The following is a 27,554-nucleotide window of genomic DNA, read 5'->3' as shown; positions in this document are numbered from 1 at the left end:
TCCACCCCAACAAAATTGAAAAGGTGTGCGTCCACACCTATCTGGAGTTCAGTAGGGTGCCTCAGTAGAGGACCCAGTGTGGGGCCATTTTGTGTCCTGCAAGACGCTGGAAAGATGAGAAAGGCGCAGTTGGAACCAGACAAGGTCTGTCCCAAGACAACTGGATTCTGCCAGACAATACCTCTTGAGAGTCCTATATTTTTTAGAGAAAGAGAGAGAGAGAGACCGCAGTGACAGGCTGATACCCCCCGACTGTCTCGATTTGAGAGAGCTGTCCGGACTTCCTGCCAGTCGGAACATCTTCCCTGATACAGCTGGGTGTATGTTGTTTTCTTGTAGTCAGTGTTGTTTTACTGTACAGTTGCTGCTTATTAAAGCTAATTTATGTTCACAAATCTGTATTACCTTATGGAAACCCATGCACCTAAATTCTAGTCAATGACCAAAAGGCTAATCCCATCCCAATATGTATTTTTGTATACGACAATTTGTAATGTAGGTTTAGCAGTACTTAAATCTATATTTATTCTTGAAAAGATAAGCAGTACTTAAAGGAGGCAATATACTTCAAAACATTGTACTTTGCTGGTGCTGCAATCGGAGTCGTGTCTTATCCATTACAGTAGAAGGTATTTGAAAATAAATGCCATTAGACAGTATTGAAATTATTTTTATTATTTTTATATAGCACCAAATGAAAAATATACAAAACTTGGTGTTTACAAAAAAAGATTCCTAGAATCCTGATCTTGCCCCCACTCAAAAGGATTTTGTGCACATTACAGGGCAACAGTGACATATCTGTGACAATTCTGTGAGAAGTAGGAACCCAGGCACTGGAATAAACAATAAATATACAATCAGTAAATCTTTCCCTCCAATCAGAATCTGGGAAACTAACCATCCAATCACATCCCACATTGGTTGTTTGTATGAGGTCATTCGCCTGTATGTGACACATAAAGTGTGCTATTGCTTAAACACAGTGGAGGCAGCCATTTTGTGACTGAACCAAAATTAATGACAATGCAGCCTGACAATTCATTAGGAACTAGTGCCATCACTGAGGTAAAGGACAGTTTGTGATGACACTAGTTCCTACTGAATAGATAGGCGGTATACTGGTTCAACCCAAAAATGGCTATCTCCACTGTGTATATGCGATGAGTTGTCTTTGAAGGACCACTATACCTGTATGCTACCTGTATAAATAAAGCTTCTAATAACATTCGAAAATATATATGTTAATGTTTCTGCTCAGATATTTAAGATAATGTCCTTATGGTAAGTGGAGAAATTGTCCTACACACAGTTCAAGTTCTGTCAGTGGATGGAAAGTGATATATGAAAACTTGTATGTTGTGTTTACTGGCCCTTTAATCTCCATTCCTGATGCCCTGACAATTAGCTTGGTTGACAAGTCAGAGACTCCCAGTACTGGGCTTGTCAGTAACCTCTGGTTAAACACAGTGATTTGACTTTTTTTTTTTTGTGTGTGAACATAGAATCAGACGATAGCACGCAATATAGGTGTCACATAAATTCACACCTAAATTCCAGCAGTCCACCTAATAAATAACAAACCTCTATAGCCAGAGCCAATGGTGATTACTATCTATGTCATAATGCAGCCCTACTAGAAATTATAAGGATATTGGAAGTCACGAGTAGCTCTATGGCCATATTGGCACAGGCTCAGTGCTTTATACTGGTCACAGTAATGAGAGTTCACTTCTAATATCTGTCATAATTTACAGTAGGGGGTACATAATTCCTAATCCTAATTTCCTTAAAGAACACTGATGTGAAGACATCAGAACTCACAGATAATTAGCAATGACATCAGAACTAATTTATGCCCATTAATTTAGATATTATTTACAGGACGAACCTATCAGCATCACCTGTGTATTATATTTGAAATTAAGCATTCGTTCACCATGTTAAAAAAAACACAAATAGAAGATCCATCCAACTAGCAGACTAGACTAATAAACAAATCAGCTGCCTACATATCAGTGGTGAGACCGAAAATCTTACCATTCAAGAGAATACCCAATGAGGAAAGAGAAGTATGTCCAGTCAGAAGAATGGAAAATGAATCATCCAATCAGGAATAGAATCCCTTCAATTAACAGCTTGGAAATGTAACAGTCTGTGGCTGTAAATATGATAACAATGAATAGCATTCAAAGTTTTCAGACTGGTTATTGCTAATAAGAGGACTGAAAATACACTTGCTTCTCAGCCCTAGAATCTCTGGTGCCATCCAGAACAAGTGGATTAAGGACCAGCTGTGTATATTGTGACTTGTAGTCTCACAACGCTGCAGAACCACAGATTTCCCACCTCTGTCCTAAGGGTTTTTGTGAGACCTCAAAGTTCTCCATAAAAGACACCCCCAAGAGCAGAAAGTTTATCTGGTTTGAAGTATGAGACCTACTAGTAAACCAAGAAGTCTTCAAATGCAAGATTCACTTACTGACTAGTTCAGAGGTTAGCAACAAGATGTACTCCAATTGTGACCCTTAGCCATATATAACATGTAGTGATCAGAGGGACCATATATATCATCTGGAAAGATTTGCGTAGGATTGTAAACAACCAATTGTAACTTTGACCACTGTGTCCTTACACAGTGCCAAATACAGGGGTTCATAGAACCCAAACAGCAACTTAATTTATGCCTAGCTAGTCGCTGAGTGAAAAGACCAACTGTTGATTAACTGTACCTTTGACTATATTAATGCACTGTTCAGAATTATTAAGGAGGCGGCATATGAAAACGTGTCATGGAGGAAAACCTGATGGATTATTTGGGTCTCATTCTTTTCAACATTACACTACAGTATGTAGCTATATCCAAACACTCTCCACATGGTGCTACAAAAATTCCTAGTTGTTTCCATCATAAATACTCAGACTGGCAAACACAGACCACAGAAGCTTCTCACAGAGAAGAACTGACAATCAAATTAGCGACTTATGCACTAAACAATTTAGGGCTGAGCAGAAACGTTTCATGACACTCCATCAGTGAGAACCAGAAACCCAGTACGTCTCTGGACCTCAAAATCTGCACACCCGCAATGATTCTTTATGTGCGCCAGTGCACTAGATGAATTTCAAGATTCATGTCCATTCTACTGACTTTGGAAACACCCCTGTAAAATCAATCTGCACCTAGTTTTCTGAGTTGGTGGATACTCCAAAATATGCACAGGGTGGACATCAGTTCAAAAAGATCACATTAATGCCCAACCTACTACAACTTTAGGACTACCCCCTTCATTAATTTTAACATGTATGTTTTTCTTCTAAAATACTGCCCGGTTGAGCCTCATTTAACAAAAAATACTTATTTTGGGTGATATTTTGGCACCATGGTTAGCATTGCTTCTTCTCAGTGCTGGATCATGGGTTTTATTTCAGTCAGGGCACTATCTGTGTGAAGATTGTGTGGTCTCTTTGTGCTTGCATGGGTCTCCTCTCACAGTCCAAAGAAGATACTGAGGTTACTTGGCTTAACTGACTCTAGTATATGTGTGTGCTATACAGTTCCTACTGCGAGCTCCATTAGGGCAGGGACTGATATAAATGATTTAACATTCCATGCAAATCACTATGTAACATGTTGATTATTATTATTATTAATAATAATAATAATAATAATAATATGTCTTAAATTACTCTTAAGATTGAAGGGGCATCAGCACTGTCTTTACTAAGTGTCACTTTTGTTTTGTTTGATGGTTTCCATTGCATTGGCCAAACTGGGCCCGAAAGCGCTTTCTTACAGAAGTGCAACTGGATGAATCCAATTTTAAGACTCTGACCTGATCTCCAGGAGCTCAGGGGAAGTCCTTTGGAGGGGGAGAAAAAGGCTCTGTGCTCTTACATAAAACAGATAAACATGTCCTCTCCATCGCTTTACATAAAACAGGTAAAGGCGTCCTCTCCGTCACATTATTTAATTTAAATACTTTCATGACGCAAAATAAAGTAGCCACACTTGTGTGTCTGAACTGCACTTAGCAAGGAATGTTTTAGATCTGCCTAATTGCCCTTGACCAATGCAAAACTTTGCAACCCTGCATTTGCAGGCCAAGATGCCGAACATCTCCATAAGACTTGTGTAAATATAGGTGCCTGATATCACAAAGCAGTATATGCTCTGCACTTCTGCAGTTCAGTAATTATCTGAGCATTTAATCTACTTCAGGTTTTATTCAGTTACATGATCCTGTTATCGGAAAAAACAGTAGTTCATTGTTATCTGGTTATGTGCTGAATGTCTAGTCTAGCTCAGACCCCTGGTCATTTGAATAAGGGGGGCCTGGACAGTAGGAATTCAAAGGTTTTTCCTATTGGGAAATAAATTACTACTGACTTAACTTTTAAATGGACACTTGTAGATGAACAAGCAGTGATCGAGTGGCTTACTACTAAAAGCTGAGATGCAGATGTTTCAATTAATTAAACAATTGTCTCTCTGAACTTCCGCCACAGAAACAATGGTGGGTATTCTATAAAAAATGACTGGGAGGAAAAATGGAATAGAAAATGTTTAAACAGATATTTTAATTTAAAGTCAAGTTCTATAAAAATAAAACACTTTAACATAATTCTAAATGTAAAAGTCGAAATGGTGGATAGTGAGTTAAATGGGGATGGTTTAGACTAGAGAAGCCCCAAAAATGACACCAAATCAGTCCAAAGAAAGAAAATTGAGTCTATATAGTTAGGCTGCATGACCTGATACATATATGTAGCCCTTCCAGCTCACCAACCTCTCTCACTGCAGGTTCCAGGTAATTTGTACCTTTAATTCACAGTATAATTTTTAAAAGGTATTATTTTGATTGATTGCTTTGTAGACAGCTACAATTAATGCAGCTTCTGTTCACGTCTGCAAACATGCCTCGTCTGAGTTTCCACTCACTGGATATTGCTTCTTATTGCTGTTCCGTCAAAACATAAAGTACAAGATTAGACAAACAGAGCATTGCCCTAAAATGTGCACTGCAGAACATTGCTCTGACACTGCACCATGCCAGACGTTTGATATAAACAGTAGCTAGATGTAAAAAGTTATTTGTTTCAAATAAACTGATAAAATAATCCATTTCTTCCCCACATTTCTGGTGCATCACATCTCCTATAAATAAGACACCCTGATTGTAACCATAGTCTAAAAGATTGATAGGTTAAGGTATTACACTGAAGTATATGTAAGTATACCAAAGCAATTTCCATATACCTATAAATGAATACCCAACCTTTCCATATGTACACACTCATGTCAATACATGTTTATAGTTTATAGAAAGATTTAATACATACAAGGCTAATCTGTATATTTATCACAGTCACGTGATCCAAATGTGAGCATATCAACATCCCATTACGACAGGACTGAAGATGCAATCACCCAATTTCAGCAGTTCAGCATCAGATTATGACAGGCCTGATGATGCAATCACCCAATATTAGATATCAGCATCACATTATGTCAGAACTGAAGATGCAATCACCCAATATTAGCAGTTCAGCATCACATTATGTCAGGACTGAAGATGCAATCACCCAATAGTATCAGTTCAGCGTCACATTATGTCAAGACTGAAGATGCAATCACCCAATATTAGCAGATCAGCATCACATTATGTCAGGACTGAAGAAGCAATCGCCCAATATTAGCAGATCAGCATCACATTATGTCAGGACTGAAGATGAAATCACCCAATATTAGCAGATCAGCATCACATTATGTCAGGACTGAAGATGCAATCATCCAATATTAGAATATCAGCATCACATTATGTCAGGACTGAAGATGCCATCACCCAATATTAGCAGATCAGCATCACATTATGTCAGGACTGAAGATGCCATCACCCAATATTAGCAGATCAGCATCATATTATGTCAGGACTGAAGAGGCCACCACCTAATATTAGCAGATCAGCATCACATTATGTCAGGACTGAAGATACCATCACCCAATTTTAGCAGATCAGCATCACATTATATCAGGACTGAAGAGACCACCACCTAATATTAACTGATCAGCGGCACACTACATCAGCACTGATTATTCTGGACACATGGGGGATGTATCCACCCATTCTAAACATAATTACAGCATATTCTGGAAGCATACAACAGCCTCCTCCCAGGGTGACTGAACATTTTGGTTTCATTTTGTTTCTGCTTTAGAAAAACTTCTCTCAGAGAAAACAGCAATTATTCATGCACAAATGATGGAACATGCGGCTGACAAGCTGTTCTTGGCCACGTACTCTATAAATCAGAATAAATTAATTATACAGAGCGACATTTTTATAATATCACAGGTGCAGCCATTTTGTACTTGTTTCCCACAACAGCTAAGGGCACATTGCAAGGTGTTGTATAAGCTGGGAGAGTGTATGTTTATGCAAAATAAGGTCACACGTGCTCACCAGTCATCTAATAATCAGCATACAGGCATTAATTTCTTTATGTTTTAGTGCATTCTGCACACGTTTGAGACATGAGAGGAATGCATAAAAATAGGGATCATTGACGTCTACAGCTGCGTATTGCATTCCTGTGAAACTGGCTGCACTCTGCTTTGCACCATGATGCATTCCATACCAGCACCCCCATGCATACGTAAACTTATAGGAATGGATCGCTGTGTTATATATGGATAATGCAGCCACTACTGTGAAATATAAGGGTATAAGAAGTCAGATCCATGAGCAGAGTGCTTTTATGTAGGTCACAGAACTTTGTGGTTACTTTTTTTTACTATCCTTATGTTTTACAGAATAGGTTGCATTATTCCTTGAAATTCACGAGTATTTGAGTAATATGCTAAAAATTAAAGTAATATGCTATTTTAAACACCATTGTATAAAATAATGTTTTGCTATATTTAATAATGTATATTTTCTCTTTTTTTCTTTGTCATTCCCTACCCTGGATGAGGCACATTCTACAGTAGAGAAAGATTTTATTATATCTGATGACTAGTGATGTCAGAGAATGACAAAGATCTTTCACAGCTGTTCATACATGTATACATATCACTCGTGTATTCAGAGGGATATTACCTACTTTACTTCAAACTGCTTTTGCAATTCAATAAAATGGCAAAGTGAAAACCTATGATTTAACCTGTGCCTATTTTAGAAGGTTACAAATTTAAATTTCATAAGAAAACAGCACATTTTTCAATCTGGGAAGGGGTGGCTACCAAGCTTATTTTCATGGTTGTGCCACTAAGAGCCATCAGCTCCACAGACATGCAACCTTTGGCTTTCCAGCTGTTGTGAACCACAAGTTCCAATCACAGGAACTACAAATCCCAGGGTGCCCTGTCAGCCAGATTACATTGGAACTAGAATTTCTACAACAGCTGGACACCTGCAGGTTACCCAAGTGTGGTCAGACCTCATGTTGCATAACGTGCCGACAACATCTATGTAGTGGCTGTTTTTACCTCTGAATGTGATATTTCACAATACAGAAACACTCACAAGTAAAGTTTTAGGTGTATCTTAAAGTTCTGTAAGAAAAAAACAAACTGTCTTTACAAACAGAAATGTTCATACTGGAATATAAAGAGTCACTGATGCTGCACTTAAGAAGTGTTCAAGTGGAGTGATGGTCTGTACTACTGTATGCTTCTGTGTGCTAAGTCCTATCATGCTATACTATAATACTACACTACACATTATCACCTTACAATATGCCATCTGTGTGTGGTGGGGTTACCGCAGGCTCGCTATGGGGAGTGGATATGCTTGGTGCAAGTACATGTGCTCTTTAATATATTCTGTTAACATCTTTTTGCCTTGGTTGGAGCATTAAACATAAGATGGCTTCTATGCTGGTAATATGACATCAGAGATTTGTTATTCACTAAGTCGTCCAAACAAATAAGACCCTCCACACCCTAAAAATTGGAAGCACTGCCCAAAATATTCGATATGCAGTCCGTTTTACTGATGATGTATGTGTGACACTGTGACTACAGATATACAATAGCAAGAAACAGCTACTTGTGTTTCCAGGCTTCTAGCCATGACTGTATAAATACACCCATACACACAGGCACACTATTTACATTGAGGGCAGTTATGTGCACACAGAAGATATGTCACCAGCTCTACAAGAACATACACACCTATACCATGAGTAGCACCAGTCACACCCAGTCTGGGTTATCTCCTGGGAGATCATTCACTGTCACTACATCTTACAAAGTATCTCCTGCAACTCGTGAGGCCACTATTCTTCCATGTCCAGTCCCACCATATACCCATTTCTCCTGCTCTTATTTGTGTTCCTGACATTACTACAGAGTGACTTCCTTCCTTTATTAGCTCCATATTCTCTTCTGTCCTCTACAGGTTCATTCCAATAGAGCACCACACACTCCAGACTGTAAAGCAGACTAAGTAATCTGTGTTTTTTCATCTTTTGGACTACATATCCCAGAATGCACTGCCAGGTAACCCATAGCTCTTTGTGTTTTAAGAATGACAAGTTCTGGTACGGCCACAACAGCTGGAGAACCATAGGCTGCCTATATCTGCTCTAAAGAGTCTCTCCTGCTATTACAAACACATACCACAAAGCGTCTGCTTGCCATTCCTGTCTCTTCAATGTATTTTCTCCTACACCTGAAATGCGCTGTTCATTATCTGACTGATATAGGCAATAATTTTAAAGAACTATCAGCCATGGTTCGCAGTGATCTCTCCAATAGGCCATCTATCCTGTCTCTCTCATACCAGTGTCTATTCTATCCTTGCCCCTCCTGACTTTGCAGAGCCATCCATCTAGGCTTTGCAGTATAATTCCTCAGTCTCTCCTGCACCCTATTTCTTGAGAAAGGGTCACACAGTGGTTTCATACTCTGTAAGTTCCTGGGAGGTCTCTATAGTGCGGTACTGGACACGGGGAGTGGCTGGGGAGGAATATTCCAGGGCTAAAATAGTCTTACGCAATCGGCGGTCAATGAAATGAGCATCCCAGGCAGGATATTTCTTGCGTGGAAGATCTATACGAATGACAGGTCCCTGTGCCCGGGGAACACGTGTCACGGGGGTTGGGGGAACACTAGAACGCACTTGGAAGACTGGACCACAACTGTCCCTGTCTCCTGGTGCCATATCTCTCTCTTGTTCTGTAGTCCGTGGCAGAGTACGGGGTAGGCTCTCTGTGCCTTCTATTTCAGGGGCCCTGGAAGAGGCAGGACCTTCAGTAAATACACAGCTGCTGCTTGAAGGACCAAACATTGGACCATTAGGATGCAGGAGACTGTAGTAAATAAGCATGAAAAAGACACCAAGAGCAAAGCTGCAGAGGACTATGCAAACAATAAGAAGAGCATAGAAGTCACCAAGCTCCGTTTCAGGACGATAATAATACCACAAAGCTGTGAGTACGGCGTTCTCAGACAGAACAATGATGTAATATGTGGTCATTCTACAGCGGGTCCGACCCTCACGTACATTGAACCAGCAGAAAATGTAGATGATACCCAGTACCATGTTATAGAGGATCTCCTCCCAGCGGGACATGCAGAAGTCTGTTTCCCCTTGAATGATCCAGAATGTCATGAGACACCAGTGAGTGACGATAAAAATGCCAAAGTAAAGGTGGAAGACAGAGGCAAAGAGGGAGAAAGCCAGAGCTCGAGCGGCAATGGTAAAGAGATGCCACAGGATCTGTACCACCGCACCCTTGTAGGACATGGGCATCTTATCATCACGGGAATCCCTCAGGACCTTCTGGTAAGAAGCAATCATCCAGGCAAGAGACAGCAGAGATGCAGTGGCAGACAGACCTGAACAGAGAGAGCATTGAAAAGTCATAGAAATAAAGGAAATCTACTTTCATCATTTTCAACTTTGGAACACAAATCACCAGTTTAGGTAGCAAGCAAAGGCCATGGCAGCAGCAACAATTATATTGACATGTCGCCTACTCACAGTGGAGGCAGTCATTTTGTGGCTTGAGCCAACATTCATGAGAATGCAGCTTATCAATTCACAAGCAACTGCTGAGAATTTGTGCTAAAGCTTCAGTGATGCCACTAGTTTCTAGTAAGTTAAAAGGCTGAAAATTGGTAAAGTCCACAAAACTACTATCTCCATTGTGTGTTGGCAACCGGAATACTTTAACTCACCAGAAAATTATGCGTATAATACATCTTTAAAGGCACAATAACCATCATTTCTATTTTTTAGTTTGTATTTATCTAATGTTTCATTATTTTATTTATTTTCCCATGAAGACCTTTATCTCCTCTCATAGCTCTCCTGTTAATTTATTGATGTGATAATCCTACAGTACCATGAGGGACATAAACTAATGGCAAGGGAAGGGATAGATGTGAAATTATTGGGTGTTGGATATGACATCACATGGGGCGTGGCCAGATACAGAAATATCCAAAAATACAACAGAGAACTGGCAAAGTAGTGACTGACAGCTCCGTGATGTCCATTGGCTCATTGTGGGGAATTGAATTCTCCCCCTTAATGTTTTGCAATTTCAAATTGGTCAACCAATGTAATAATGTTCTGTACATAACTATTTATGAACATCATTTGATCACAGTTAAAGGTGTCAATTGCCAAACAAGTTACTCACATATCAATGCTGGTCAGACTGAAGTACACATCAGGTAGTTTTGATTTCATGTAAATCAGATGTCCTGTACTTGATGAGAGTGGGCATAATACTTTTAAGTTTGTTAGGACCACCAGATTCTGCACAGTTAATTGTTTTTCTTTATTGCCTTGTGAATTATACTTATACTATTACATTATGGTACAGAACACATGTTTCATTTTTTAATGTCTATGCTTAATGAGACTGCACCCTCATCAGTATGTTCCACTCATATGTAATGTGTGCCCTGACTGGATAGTCACTGAAATAAGCCATTTATGGTTGCCATCCACCAGTGATCAGTAAAAAATGTAGACAAAATTTCACCAGTAACAAACCCTTTAGGTCAGCAAAAATCTGATTTATTTCTGAAAGTACTGTACTAGCTATAAAAAATACCAAACCAAGGATTTTGAGATATTGTAAGCTCCTTACCATCATCGATCCCTTTCTACTCTATGGGCTAGATTTACTAAGCTGCGGGTTTGAAAAAGTGGGGATGTTGCCTATAGCAACCAATCAGATTCTAGCTTTCATTTATTTAGTACGTTCTATAAAATGACAGCTAGAAGCTGATTGGTTGCTATAGGCAACATCCCCACTTTTTGAAATCCGCAGCTTAGTAAATCTAGCCCTATATGTTGTTATGGTTTACATATTTGAAGAAATATATTAATTTAATAAATGATCAGTAAACATGCTGTCAAACAGTACATTTTTATGAATGACATCAGTTAAAAACATCTGCAAGAGCAAACCCTGAACCCATTTCCAGTAATGATAACAATCCCATAAATCAAAGAGCTTAGGTTAGTCCCCTTGTAAAAATTCCTGGAGCCATTGATAGGCAGATTGCTGAGTGAAGTGTACTGTACTAAGATAGCACAATGTATTTTACTTCACAAGACGTCCACAACAGTGACCTTCAGAGAAAGTCAAAATCCAAAGACTATGGGAAAATATCCAGATAAACTGAAATAACATTACTATAAAGCAGGGCTGTCACCCAACAATGCAAACTCATCTCTGTATAAAGTAACCAAAAACAAAAATGATGCATAATCTGAAGACCTCTAAATGAAGTTAAACTTTCTTTAATGGATTGGTGTGGTCATACTAGCTCCTTAGAGGGCCAATAAACCTAAAAGATCCCTTACATAAAGAAACCATTAATAACATTCCTGCATAAATGATTCCAAGCATTTTGGATACCTCTGTTGGACATTATTAGTAGTTCTCATAAACATGCCAGCATGAATTTTCAATTGAATTGTCCTTTGACAAGATAGACAAATTGGTCTTAAGGCTCCTGTTTTAGACCAACTGGCAGCAAATTGCAGCGTGTCTGGGGCACTAACACGTCTGTGGGAATGGACAGTAAATGTGACGACAGCAACTGACTGTGTAGACAGTTGTGCAGCCCATGCTAATCGTACCCATTATGTATGAGTTTGACAAAATCAAAACAGTAGGGCTCATTTATTAACCCTGCATTTAGGTACAAAATTTGCATTAAACTACAGAAAACAGACACTTGCACCTAAATGTAGTATTAGTAAATAAACCCTAGAGATTAAGCCGCTGCATAGGTGATGTGTACGGGCAAATTAAAGTGTATTTGTTCCCTTTTCGTAAAAAAGCCAAACAAATATTCGCAGCTAAAACTATGGTGCTCAGCACGGAGTAAAAAATAGGTCAACAGCTATAACAATGAGCAGTAGGGGGTAAGCTAACGTTTAGCAACCATGTCCCCTTCTGTGTCTACAGCTACAAGTTTTACAGGTAATCGTAAATAATTTATTCTTAGACAATAAAGGTCATTTATGAAAGTGTAAATGAAGCAGCGTGCAGAGCTTATTTATTTGTGCAAATGCTCCTATTTATCTGCCCAGCAACATCCATAGGGTCACGCTCACATCCCATTTCATCAGAAGATCAATCTGAGCCTATTTAAACAGCACATGGTGAAAACAGTGCTAAATTTTGAACCCTGGTATATATCACCATTTTGGACTTAAAACCACAACATCCTTATAACTGGTGTATTCACATAAATAAAGGCAAATTTGCACTTTCATAAATGACCTTTAATCACTCTGTGCTATGTTGGTCCGATCTGAAAAAGAAACACCAATGACAAAATCATAATTGTGTATGAAATGGTTTGTATTTTCAGTAAGTGTACCCACAGTGGGAGCAGCCATTTTATATATATATATACACACACACACACACACATATATACATACACACACATATATATATATATATATATATATATATATATATATAGACACACATACATATATATGTACATACATTATATATATATATATATATATATATATATATATATATAGACACACATACATATATATGTACATACACATATATATATATATATATATATATATATATATATATATATATATATATATATATAGACACACAATCACACATATATATATATATATATATACTTTAACTCATTGTTGTAGAATTCAACAGGTACATTTTGTGACTTTAAAGATACACAGCAGCAGAACAGGTGACTAGTTGGGTGTTATAAAATGTAAGATAGAGTAGGATTCAGAGGTGGATGTTGTGGATTGTTTCAGAGGTACCAGAAGTATCGGTGTACAGGTAGGTGTTCTGTCAACTGCATGAGGTGCCTCAATGGTAGATGTACAGGTAAGTATTATGCCTTATGCAAGATGTAGCAAAAGAGTGCTCATATTTTATATGAGGTGGGTATAAATAAATGGTAAGTGGGCTCAGCCTCACCCTGTAAAGGTTCCACATGGCCTTGCTGTACCATGATGCAGAGCTGCAAGACCAACTGTGGAGCACTCTTCAGAAAGGTCTCCAGTAGACGCAACATGCTGATATCTGCACTTTCAAACATCATTCGCCAGTAGAAATGGCGGCTCTGTTGCTCTGAATGCCAACGGCTCTGTAAGCCAAGATATAGGGCTCGCAGATACCTGTAAGATAAGGAGAACACAGAGACCTGTATATTTCACATAACACACTAATATGTGTAAATGTACTTTTCAGGAACAAACATTAACAGCAAAAACTGTATTACACTATATAACCTGGCTTAACAAATATTTTATTTTCCCATAGCAACCAGACATTTGCTGTCTAACCTGTACTATGCTTGTTCTTTGTAGGTTGTAGCATTTATTAAACAAGCCAAACAAGGCAGTGTTTATTTTTACTTATTTTATTTGGGTGGAGGGCTGGTGGGGACCTAAAATGGGAATTTAGGCTTATTTATGAAAATATGAATTGTCATAATTTATTTTACCATTGTAATGAAGTTATTAATTTGTTTCTTAAATGAAGCATTGTTTTATTTGAATTTGAACATTTTTGTACAGCAATAATCAGTTATCTTGTTTCTAGCAAAATACAACACCCCCCACCCCCAAACCCACAGGTATGTTTTTTTATTTTTTGGAAGGAGTGCCATTAAACACACTTATTAAGTAGAAATCTGATAGTCTACCATTAATATAACATGAACAGGAGGAAGACTGGGAAGCAACATAAGAAAGCAGTACTGTACTGGAAAGGTTCCCAGGTATATGTAAACGGCTTCCAGCAGATGGCATGATAATTTATTTATACAAACACCCTATGTCTATACTTTATACAACTCGAAAGCTATTCTGTAATTATAATCCCACTCCCCAGCACATCTGCTCCACTGAGCTCCATTAATCTATCCTACCAGTCTCCTCCAGAGATTGCTATACTTCCTGTATATGCAGCCCAGGGGTCTAGGCAATGCTCCCCTCATGCCCCCGCTGGTGTAGTCTTATCTGTGCTCAGGCAGTGACCCCTCACCTCCACACCTGTCCGAGCTGCAGCAGGTGCACGGAGCCCTGCAGGATCCAGGCGCACAGGCGGCAGTAAGCGCGGGCACCCCCCGGCGAGGAGCCCCGGTCAGTCACCACCCAGCTGAAGCTCAGGCTCTGGGTGAGCAGGGAGGGCAGCAGCACCAACAAGACGGTGGGCCAGAAGCATCTCAGCCGGTGGTTTTGCAGGTAATCCACCGCCAGCCACAAGTCCGATGCCCCGTCGGAGAAGAAGACCAATAGTGCCACCACCACCCACAGGCCGTCCCTGAGGGAGTACCGGGGGGACCGGGGAGCCACCCATGTACCGTCCGACTCCGCGGCCATGTTGGGAGGAGCCGACTTCCGGGGCCACACCCGAGTCTGGTTACACCCCTACTGGTGGGGGCCAGAGATCACCCTACCGAGGATGCCGCCGTGTCCCGGGGATGGTTACACTCGCAAATCTGGAAGAGAGCCAGCCATACCGGGGATAGAAGGATGACGGCGGACATGAAATATGGGAGATGGAATATGAACCTAATGTCCTCCCCCCGGTCTGATCCAACGGAATCTGCTCCGAGACGCCATTTACTCACACCCCTACGTTCCCCCTAATCCGTACCCCCCTCTAAATAAAGCTTCACTATAGACGTCTTCTTCCCCCATTCTCTCCATACTGATCCCTCTTGTCTGCATCCCTAATTATATCACAATGTAATTGCCTCAGTGTTCCCCATGCACCCGTCCTCCATCTCCCCGCTCTCCTCCAGTATCCCCGGTGTCTCCGCTGTCCGAGGTGCTGAAGTCACTGTCTGTGTGTGGAAGGCGAGACATGTGCAGTGTAACATTGTCTTGTTACATATCTGTTCGCGGTCTAACACTTCTGATATTGCACAGATACAATACTGCAAGTAAAATGATTATTATAGTAATCCACTCTATCAAATCAAGCCTTGTAATACAACGAATAGAGCAATGAACACATACATATAATTACAGAATTAGCTCTCCCTATATTAAAATGATGTAATCGTGTTCCACGACAGCTCAATAGGACAGACTAGTTGGGGAGCAGAGAGCCAGTACATAAGAAGGGCGGGAGGGTGTTCACTGACGGACTATTTCCGCCATTCTGGATGCACTATAAAACATGCCTTTGTCCCTTGACCTGTAGCTCACCCTCATGCCTTTAACTCTTATAATATCTTTGTACCAGAAATTCTTCATTTTTTAAATTTTTAATAATTTCTTAAATCATTAATCCCATGAAATTCAGGTGTGGTTTTTAACATAAATCACTCTGGCATGTTATAATATAAATGTTGGTATATAAATTAATGACTTATGATGTGGACTTCCCTGGCAACCACAGTCGCATGGCACATGATGTAGCATGCAGAAGTAGAACTCCCCTTTTAGTTCTGCCTGTACTGTGAACCCCTCCCCCCTTTGTCATCACATGACAGGTTGACCTGTGAGCCTGTGTCTGGAAGCCATTTTTATATGTCAGAGAGCTTTCAAAAGGGAGATAATAATTTGTAGGAGGATAGCTAATAAAAATGACTATTCAATCTATCTTTAAAAGGTACTGCTATAAAGCTACTTGATATTTAAAGAATAAAAAGTAAGTCTTCTATGTGGCTCAAAAGCAAAACCACTCTCCTCCATTGTGTAAAATCAACAACAGTGGTGATGATTCGTTAGTCCGTCTCCTCTACTATACTCCTTGCTTGACAAGAAATCCAACCACCAAATAAACAACAGTTCAGTTCATGTGGACGTCAGATAAAAACAGTGACCTCCAAGAAAAGGAGTTCCCTATATGGACAATGTTTTAACTTTTCTGTTAGTTGAATAAGGTCTTTGAAAAAGTGTTTCATTTAAGTTTAAGTGCACATTATTGACGTGAAAAAGAAGGTTTGATGGTACTTCAGACATAGTTTGGCAGCACCACTTAGGAAGGTATTATTTGTTTGTATAAAGAATGGGTAGAAATTTCAGGCCAGACATTGTCCTGAAGTCTCATCATGCAATAACCTGGCAGCACTTCGCTTTGAATAGAATCTCCTCCTTTATGTCATTGTGATATGAAGTAATAGTTGATATTATTATTGTCCTTTTGTAGTATAAATTTAAACTAAACTGCCATGCAAAAAACATTTAAGAGAAATGTTGTTTATATAACTAAATGTAAAATTCCGTCAGAATCTATTTTTTAATATTACAACTAGAGATGGTCACTGACCCCCGTGTTTTGGTTTTGGATCTGGATTACCTTCGTGTTTTGGTTTTGGTTTTGCAAAACCTCCATTGCGTGTTTTGATAACCTAATTTAGTGCTCCACCAGTTTCTTAGATAAGTGAGGTAATTCTAAAGCTAATAAATTATGAAAAAAACAGTTTAATCCCTGGTAGGCCGTCCTTAATTCGAACACTTGTCTGCAAATTATACAGACAAACCTGGTTGTCTACCTCTTCCATCTTTGATTATTGGCAATGTAGCCATCGTCTTTGGATGTGTATTACACCCTCCACTTGTAGTTGAATATAAAAAAAGCAGCCTGCACAGACTGTGGAACTAGACAGTAAAATTAAATGGACCACAGTAGTTTGGTGGCTATCTATGCCCCCCCGCCCTCCACTTGTAGTTGAATATAAAAAAAGCAGCCTGCACAGGCTGTGGAACTAGAAATTCGAATATACAAAGAAATGGACAAAGGAAGTTTGGTATCTGTCTGCATCAGACCCCCCCCCCCCATCCACTTGTAGTAAAATAGAAAAAAAAGCAGCCTGCACAGACTGTAGAACTAGAAATTCGAATATACAAAGAAATGGACAAAGGCAGTTTGGTATCTGTCTGCTTCAGATCCCCTCTCCACTAGGAGTAAAATAGAAAACTATTCAGCTGTTATATAATCTAGAATATAAATAGAAATTGAGAAAGGCAATTTGGTATCTGTCTGCATCATAATCATCAACATTCTCATTAGCGCCCTCGTCACCTCCACAAATCTCCCCCTCATCCTCTTCTATTTCCAAAGTGGCATCCTCAATTTGTGTATCACCGGCTACACTCGAGCTGTTCAGGTACACATCAGCAGAATTGCTGAAAGGGCCCTTCTTTATGGGTACACTAACAGAATGGTCACGATTAGACATACCATTGTTGGATGGACTCTCCACAGGGATTGGTGTCATTTGTGAATCAGAGCAAACATTATCCTCTAATGTCTTACTGTTATCTTGCAGCTCGGCTTTGACGCGTAACAGTAGTTGTGCACCAATTGTAGGCTCGGTAATTTTTTGGGATCTGCCACTAATAGCCAAAGGTGAAGGCCTCATTGCCTCTTTGCCACTGCGTGTGTAGAATGGCATGTTGGCAATTTTTTTTTATTGCCACTTAACTTTTGCTCAGTAACACTTCTTTTTCGCTTCAACACAGTAAAATTTTTTTGTTTTGGTTTTTTGGACTGATTTCGAAACACTGTGTAGTTTGACATCGCCTTGCCCATATGACGTACTGGGAACACTAACATCAGGACTGGTGACAGAACCTGGTTGCTCATTCTGATCATATGTGGACTGCTTTGAATCCATTCTGAGCCCAAAGCACTTGTAATACTAAAAATTATTTGGTAAGATACTGCTGACAGATAGTAATTTTGACAGCCAGAAATATTTATGCACAATTATGGAGGACACCCCAAAAGCACTGGGGAGTGCTAAAAATTATTTGGTAAAATACTGCTGACAGATAGTAATTTTGACAGCCAGAAATATTTATGCACAATTATGGGGGACACCCCAAAAGCACTGGGGAGTGCTAAAAATAATTTGGTAATATTCTGCTGACAGATAGTAATTTTGACAGCCAGAAATATTTATGCACAATTATGGGGGACACCCCAAAAGCACTGGGGAGTGCTAAAAATTATTTGGTAAGATACTGCTGACAGATAGTAATTTTGACAGCCAGAAATATTTATGCACAATTATGGGGGACACCCCAAAAGCACTGGGGAGTGCTAAAAATTATTTGGTAGATACTGCTGACAGATAGTAATTTTGACAGCCAGAAATATTTAGGCAAAATAATGTGGGACACCCAAAAACAAAACTCTATCCTCCTCTCTTCTATAGCGATTTTTGTTAGCACAATTGGATTCTGAATATTGTATTCTCTGTCCCTGCTCTAATCAGCCTGTGACTACACCCTGCTCTCTCCCTCTGTCAAATGGCGATGGATTGCTGTGGAGGCGTGTATTTATAATCTTCAAGTATCGTGAGAACCGAGATCCGACGACGTCACAATGACGTTCGGCCTCGATTTGGATTCCTACTTGGCTCGGTACTCGGATACCCAAAGTTCGGGTGGGTTTGGTTCTCGGGGAACCGAGCCCGCCCATCTCTAATTACAACTCCTTCACCCCAAATTGTACAACCACAGAGTTGCCATATTCTAAGCCCTTGCAGTTTGGGACATACTCCAACCGGTGCCTATAATAAATCTTTATCCATGATCAGAAAGCCTGGAGAATTTTTAATACAAACAGAATTGGATTTTCAGACAGGAACTGATTGGCAGAACCACAACTTGGCTAGTACATACATATTACAAACGTGCACACAAAAACTAATTACCTCTTCTTTAGAATGAAACTGCTGCCCTCGCATATTATAACAGATATATGAAAATAGAATATTGTACATACAATTGGGTGCAATAATGTGGTTATCCTGCATTCTACATAAAAGTACACAATCTGCCTATGTTCAGACATCTCCACCCATCACAAGGAGCAAAAATTTGCCGTTTATGTATTTCATTCCATCATACCACTCTGGGTGCTTGATTTAGAGTTGAAAGTGTGAGAAGAGAGTTATTTATCTTGTGTTGCACCCATTTTAAGGTATATGCAACCTTAAATCAAGCACATAGATGCATCTGGAGCAAATATGCAACAATCATCATCAACTCCCGAACTTACATCCAGTTTTTGTAGATGCTAAATTTACATGTCCTAGCTAACGTATTTAAAGATCCATGTAACTGAAATAAGATATATATCAAAGGGGTGTACTGAACTTGCATCAGCTCGTCCTTTCTATACTGCAATTGCATGTCAATGCCCTTAAACTGCCTCTCCAAACGCAAAGGAGCAGTAAATGCAAGAAAAGTGCAACTCATACGCAAATTGTGCGCATATACAGTGCATTTGTTTTCCACAAGTAGTCGAGTTTCTTGCAGTTACTCTCACAAGGTCACTGCTTCAAGACATGAAGAGTTTAACAATGAAACAGAGACATTGCGTAGTTTTTTGATTAGTGTGCTGGGAGCTGTGATGAACTCTCCATTGTTCTTGTGGCTGTCCAAGGAGAAAGTGGTGAACATCAATTGCCATCGTAATTGTAATAAATTCAGACCTGGAGCTTGAATGAACTGCATCTTTTGTCACACAAGTGCACTTATATGCAACTGTAAATCAGGTCCCGAGTCAGAAAATAGGTATAACTGCAAAAATAGGTGCATTATGTCACAAAACAGAAGGAAAAGTCTGATGCCACTTACTACTATACACTTAGAAAGGTAGAACGGGGGAGGGAAGGAGTGTTGCAGCTAGGCGTCTCCACGTACTTGCTGTCTATGTAGATATCGTGAAAACCGCAGATACACCTGTCAGAAGGTGTATGTGTTGCAAGTGCTCAATCCCTGGTGCAGGCTATGTGCTTATGGTGATCATCAGCACGGACCTTGCAAGTATTTTTTTTAAAAAAAGAATGAAATAAATAAAAAAATAAACAGTGTTCCTTCACACTTCCAGCCCCCAAAAGTGCTACTAGCACCACCACCACTCATAGCCTAAACTTGTAGTGGCAATTTCAGGTGGACAAACAGCATGGGGTCCCTCCAAGAAAACTGATACCAGCACTAGGCTATAACAAGCTGGGTTGGTGACACTATAGCAGGGAAAGCTGCAGCGTGGTTTCCACGTACCATAATGTCACTAGACCTGGCCAAAAAAACCAGCCCATTCTCCTAGGAGAAAGCAGTCCCGTGCTGAAGCACTATGGCTCTTCTTACACTTTTAGTGTGGAGGTAGTAAATGGGTTGAAAAATAAATAAAATTATATTTTTTCTGGTAAGCTACAGGTTGCAGCAAGCCCTGTAAGTTATTTGGTGTTTTTTCTCATTTAAAAATGACAAAAAATATCAGGTAACAAGGACATCTGTTATATTTAGACTGTGTAACTCATTTGCTGTACACAGAGGCGAAACTAGCGAGCTGTGGGCCCCGGTGCGGGGAGGAGGGAACCAGGACCCACAGCTTGCTAGTTCCCCATGCAGCGGCCCCCATTATCTACATGGGCCCCAGTGCACCGCACCTGCTGCAGCAATGGTAGCTCCGCCACTGAATGTACATGTCATGCCTAAACCGCCATGGTTGCCAGAACATGCATTTATTGCTCTTATTACATTTGAGGGCATTCTTCTGTCTTCAATCTTGAATTTAATTGGGAAGAATAAAAAAAAAAATTGTTCTGATTGGGCAGAGTGTGGGAAAGATGCTTTGCATTAGTTAGTTTTATAATTTACATTGAGCATCCGCAAGGAGCAGTTCTTCGGTGTCCCTGTTTTTTGGTTCTTTCAATTAGAATTCACGCCAACCACATGGGATCTCACGACTAACTCCAATGAGCTACATTGTTATATAATATATAAATAATGCCAGAATATTTTGGAACAAACAAAAACTCTTAATAAAACAAGACTGAGTATTACCAAACATACATACACCTCAAACAACGATTATTGATCCTGAAGAAATATTAATAGCTCACATCCCTCCTCTTAATGAGTATCTTATTGGGATCTAAAACAGGTAAAAAATGCTTAGAATGTATGTTAAATGACTGTGACTCCCTAGTACATTGCTACAGAGCATGACTGTATGTCTGGCACTCACACCCAGCTTACTCAGAGAAACATCATCTTCCTAGCATAGCAACTTGCTTCAGAATGGTGGAAGAGGAGACCATGATGGCCATGTTTACTTGCATTATTCAGATCATTAATACACAGACTGATAATGTATATGTTAATGTAAAATAGTGATTTTGGTTTCTTCTTAAATATGAATTGTCTTAAGCTGACTATACACACATTGGTTTTTTTTCTTGTAAAAATCCTAATAATTATTTTTATTATTATCATTGTTAATAACCTTTATATAGCATCAACATATTATCCAGCGCTTTACAGAGAATGTTTTTGGGGTTTTTTAAGCATTAAAATTGTTCCCAGTCTCCAATGAAGCATATATATTTTTGAGACTGAGAGATGACCAAATATATATAAATATATTCAAGATCAATACAAAGTTTTTTTAATTTAACTTTTTGTACCAAGAACCAAGCAGAAGCCATTTAATCAATATAATCTTTATTTAGTGAAACCAACACAAGCACATAATATTGTAAACACATTCAGCAATAAATAAAATAAAAAGTTAACAAATGCAAATCTGTTTGGGGTTTTTACTTTATTTAAAGCAGACCAAAAATATCAGTTAACAAGGGAATCTTTTATAGCTACATTGTGTAACTCCTGTGCTGTACAAAATGCTAAGTATAAAGTATTAATCCCATCAATCTATGGTAAATGCAAACATTGACAAAGATACATAAAAAAGGGATAGAATGTGGGGCTGGGAGGGATGAGTGGGGAAGGAGTATTGTCCTTATCAACTCCGTAGCAATTTAACCTTCCTGGTTAACTAATTAATTTCTGTATAGCCCCATCATAATTGCATTTTTACCACTCAACAAATAGCATTTAAGAATTTATGTAAAATTTGTCTATATCTATCGCTTTAATTTCAAACCTATTGAAATTATTTCGGTATCGCGGTCAAGGGACGCCAGGTCCATATACGTGTAGTACTCTATTCTGTTAAGCAAATCCATTATTGTAGCTAGGATGGGATGTTGATATCCACCTCACTGGTAATACAGCCTAAGCTGAATTATTCAAGTGTTTGAGGAGTGTTTTTTTTATCCTTCAAGATTGTGATGTTTATAATATTTAAAATCCAGGGACAGCCAGGACCCCATCTCCAACTATAATATTTCAATAATTACTTTCCAATATGAAAAGTGGATGGGGATACCTGAACCCTATTGGGCATCTCCAACATGTGTCAGGGACTCAGGGAACATTCTACTTAATGCTATCTATACTGCATGTATGACCAATATTTATATTTGGATAGTAAGAGATTTTTTTGAGTTCAGAGAAAGGGCGGATGCCTCTACAACAATCCAGCTTGCCAATCCTAAGAATTTCTGTGCTCCAATGTAGTAGCTGGCTGTAGTTCAGGGTGAGAGCAAAGATTGCACATAAGTGGGGATACCTGAGTTGAAATTTATTTTAGCAAGTTTTTTCCAACAGTTCACTGCTGAGCCGATATTTGGATGTTGGATATGAGTTAAAATCAGTAGCCAAGGGGCAACTTCTAATGCTATGGATAATGATTGCTTTTCTACTTTAAACCATTATTTCGTTTTGTTTGGTCTAGTCCAGGTTGCCCACTTTCGAATGGAAGAAATACTTTAACGAAAGCATAGAAAGGGCGTAACTAATTGTAACAATTCCAATGATTCTTGATTGGTGGCAGCACAGCACACACCACCAACACAGGTATAATTAACTTTTTGAATACTGGGATAACACAACACATTGATAAACACATGTCAGCACTTCTGGAAACACATAACAGAACTGGCAAACAACTTCTGCTAGGCAACATCAGTCAAGGCTGTGAGCAATACAATGTATTGACAAAATGTGTCAGGGCTTATACCCTATAGGAGGAACTCAAAAAATATACCTGCATGCTTCTAGCATAATTTGTATCGGCTTTATGCAGATTCACTGCTAGTGCTCAAGGATGTCATTCTGTTTATATAGGAGAATGACTGTTCCTCACTGAAAGATCAGAAAACGATGCTGCTTTACAAATGAGAGTTACTCTGTATAGACTAAGATTCCACATATTAAAGGGGAATTACTCCACTTTACAGTAGCTCATTCAGTGCTAACCCCTTATATCTGCTGGCATCTCATACAGAGACACAGCAATATGCTAGCAGGTTGAAATCTGATGAATATTATTGTCACGAATCGTAGTACAGTTGTTACTTTTCAAATCCTCTGACCGGCATGGTCCCTCTGCTCTTCCCTGTGTTGTAGGCGTAGAATCCTGTGCCACAATGACAGTGTACTCTGGCCATGGATTCTGCTGATAATTCATCTACTTGTCAGCAGGATGGAAAAGCAGAACACCAATCAGGTCCAGCTGATTCAATATCTACATAGTCTCTCCTGCTGCCTGGACACAATCCAGACTACCCTGAGCACTCGGGCGCATTCCAGATATTCCTAGCTATAACCTACTGTTAGGGCGGCACCATCCCAACTTCGTATACGTGCACTGCCTAAATACGCTGGTGATACCAAGGGCCACGGAGGCTTTCTGAACCAGGGCTATACAATTCAAACTTCTTCCAAGGAACTTCCCTTCCGAAAAAACGAAAGTAGCATATATTATACTTATTGACCTACTTTCTGGTCAAGCACTTGCCTGGACCTACTGGCTCTGGGATTGCAATGATCCACTTCTGCACAATTACACCTCATTTTTGCTTTTTTTTCGAAGAATCTGGTTGTGTCTCTTTGGCTGCGTCTGAAATCTGAACTGCAATGGAACAATGAATCTCTGGTGGCAACATTCTGGCAAGGGCTGTCTGACCGTGTTAAAGACAAACTGGCTTCTAAAGAGCTCCCACCTTCCCTGGATGACCTTATTATGCTCTACAATAGAGTGGACATCCACTTTAGGGAGTGCATTCAAGAGAAGGAATCCTCTTGCCGTCCCGCGGTCAAGTTGGCACCCTGCTTTCAGACTCCTGTTGAGTCCACTGAAGAACTTGTGTAGTGTTACGGATTACTGGATAACACTACTAATCTTGATTAGCGCTGGCTTACCCAAGGTGCAGAGTCTAACGATCTCCCCGGTATTCAGCAAGAACCGCCACAAGGCGGGATGGGCTTTGCTGCCAGGAGTCGCAGGTCGCGGTCCTCAGGTTTGCCCCAAGATGTAGTACAGCGGAATAGGAGCAGGATGAGAATAGTCGGACAGGCCGGGTCGGTACACAGGAAGGTAATGCAGACAGAATCAGGAGGCAATCTCGGAGTCAATCAAACCGGGTCGGTACACGGGTCACCAGAACAGAAGCGTAGTCAGCTAGCTGGGTCGGTACACAGGAATGGCAGATAAACATGTAGAGAGAGAAGCGTGAGGCAATCCGAGTCAGGAGCACAAGCAATCAGGGTGGTCAGCAAGCCGGGTCGGTACACAGGAGAAACGGAGTCCAGAAGAGTCAGCAAGCCGGGTCGGTACACAGGAGGCCCAATACACAGGGAGCAGGCACAAGGAGGAACAGGAATCAGGAGCCAGGAACTGGTAAGTTGTTATGACACTCCTAAAGTGTCAGAGCGCTGTTTATATAGGAAGTCCCTGTTTAAATTCCCCGGACTTGGTTCTTGTGGCCGAACCCGGAAGTGTGGCTTCCGGGTCCGACGGAGCGGCGGGGGAGCGAGGAAGGGTAAGTATCGTTACATGCAGGCTTACTCCAGAAGAATGAGAGGGAAGGGTCAAGAATAACCTTTATATTGTGCAGAACCTGAACACCTACATGGATCCTCTCCCAAGCGTTAGGGACTCCAAAGCCTAACTGGTACCAGAGAGGTCATGTTAGGTATATCTGTAAACTCTCCCTTTACTGATCCCAGTGTCAGTTTTTCCACTTCAGCGACTTTGTATTATCCCAAAGGGTCAGTCACTTTGATTTTCTGGACTCAGGTGCAGCGGACAATTTCATTTTAGTTTCCCTAGTCACTAATCTGGCTTGTTCCACTCACTCTTTGAAAACTCCACTATCCTTGACAGCTATTGATGGCAGTAAGATTGCACAAGGTACTGTCTCACTAACCTTACAAGTGGGAGCTCTAAACAAAGAGTATCTTTTTCTATGTCATTCCTGTGGTTCTCAATCCCATAGTCCTGGGTCTTCCCAGTTTGTGATGGCATTCTCCCATTATTGATTTTCATTCTGCACAAGTTTTATCATCCTTGGAACTTTGTATACCTCCTCAGTACACATCTTTCTCTGATGTTTTTCAGCAAACACAAAGCCAAGGAATTACCTCCCCACCAGGAGTGGGACTGTGCAGTTCATCTCTTACCTGGGCAGACAATTCCTCGGGCCGTGTTTACCCTCTGTCCTGACCAGAAACTAAAGCCATGTCCGATTACATCCAAGAAAATTTGGAGAAAGGTTTAATTTGGAAATCCACTTCTCCTGCAAGAGCTGGGCTGTTCTTTGTAAAGAAAAGGACAGAAGTTTGCATTCCTGCATCAAGTACAGAGGCCTGAATGCCATCACGGTCAGTAATAGATATCCACTACCACTTATTTTGGAGTTAATAGACTGCATCAAAGGTTCTTCCATTTATTCTAAGCAGGGTCAGACTGGGACTAAAAATCAGCCCTGGCATTTATACAGGCCCACCTTAGATCCAGTAGGAAAGAAACTGTGTGCCGCTGCACAGCGGCGGCGCCGAAAAGGGCATGACCACATTCCGTTGTGGGTGTGGCCAACATGGGGCATTGATGCATACATTATAATAAAACATTACATTTATCACGCCCTCCCAGCCACATCACGCCATCTCCCTAGGCACATTATGACACCCCCAGCCCACTGTACTTATCTATGCTTCTGGTGCTGCTGACATCCATAAGGGTGGGAACTTCCTGTAGAGTGAGCAGGAAGCTCTAAGTCTCACGAGATTAATAAATCTCAAGAGACTTAGAGCTCCTCGGCTTGCTCTGCAGGCTGTGTCCTATCGGGGACTGGGAGCAACTATCAGATTCCTCCTGCGGACCAGAATTGGATTAAGGCTCGGGAGGCCCAGGGCACTTAAGACAGGGGGGATCCTATGATGTAGTATGGTTATTAGACACATTTTCGACAAATACACTGGCAATACTGTGAGCACTACTGTTAGGTGCACGCAGTTCTGCCTTCATAAGCAGTACAGTGTGAAGCAGGACATATCTCCCAACTGTCCTTGAAGTCAGACCAAATGCTGACTAAGTGGGACAGTCACCCACCAAATTCAGGACAGTTGGCAGACTATCCTGGTCTCTCCTACCTGTCTTATCACTTTCACCATTTGTGGCTGCTGGTGAATTTAGATTAGTTGCTGTTTTTCCTGGAACGTTGGTGGCCCTATTTGGAAAAAAAATGAGTACATCAAAACTTAGGAAACTCCAACCAGCCCTGGTGTTAAATCAATATAGCACCCACATTTTAAAATTAGGCCTCCCTACAGCCCCAACATTAAAATAATAGTATTCACATTTGATAAATACATCTATTTACCTCCAACTAGCCCTGACATTAAATTAATAGTATTCACATTTGATAAATACATCTATTTCCCTCCCTCCAAACAATGCCAGCAAGAAATTAAACATATACTGGCCCCCACACACATATTATAGTCATACACTGGCCCCCACACACATACTATAGTCATATCCTGTCTCACACACACACATTCTATAGTCTTACACTGGCCCACACACATACTATAGTCATACACTGTCCCACACACATACTATAGTCATACACTGTCCCACACACATACTATAGTCGTACACTGTCCCACACATACTCACACTATAGTCATACACTGACCCCCACACACATACTATAGTCATACGCTGGCCCCCCACACACATACTATAGTCATACACTGGCCCCCACACACATACTATAGTCATACACTGGCCCCCAGACACATACTATAGTCTTACACTGGCCGCCACACACATACTATAGTCTTACACTGGCCCCCGCACACATACTATAGTCATACACTGGCCGACACACACACACTATAATC

General features: G+C 40.3%; 1 protein-coding gene across 1 annotated transcript; it reads right to left on the bottom strand.

The window, feature by feature from the left end:
* Positions 1-659: 659 nt before the first annotated feature.
* Positions 660-15,094, bottom strand: XKR7 (XK related 7). The gene is made up of 3 exons (XM_075176565.1): positions 14,530-15,094; positions 13,459-13,658; positions 660-9,844 (listed from the first exon to the last, which is right to left on the bottom strand). Exons 1-3 carry the CDS (start codon positions 14,865-14,867, stop codon positions 8,892-8,894), a joined length of 1,491 nt encoding a protein of 496 aa, XP_075032666.1. The 5' UTR covers positions 14,868-15,094; the 3' UTR covers positions 660-8,891.
* Between the last annotated feature and the right edge of the window lie 12,460 nt (positions 15,095-27,554).

Source organism: Mixophyes fleayi, chromosome 6, assembly GCF_038048845.1.
Source record: "Mixophyes fleayi isolate aMixFle1 chromosome 6, aMixFle1.hap1, whole genome shotgun sequence".
Lineage (NCBI taxonomy): Eukaryota > Metazoa > Chordata > Amphibia > Anura > Limnodynastidae > Mixophyes > Mixophyes fleayi.
The sequence above is the reverse complement of the archived record's forward strand: the minus strand, read 5'-3'. Positions and strand labels throughout refer to the sequence as shown.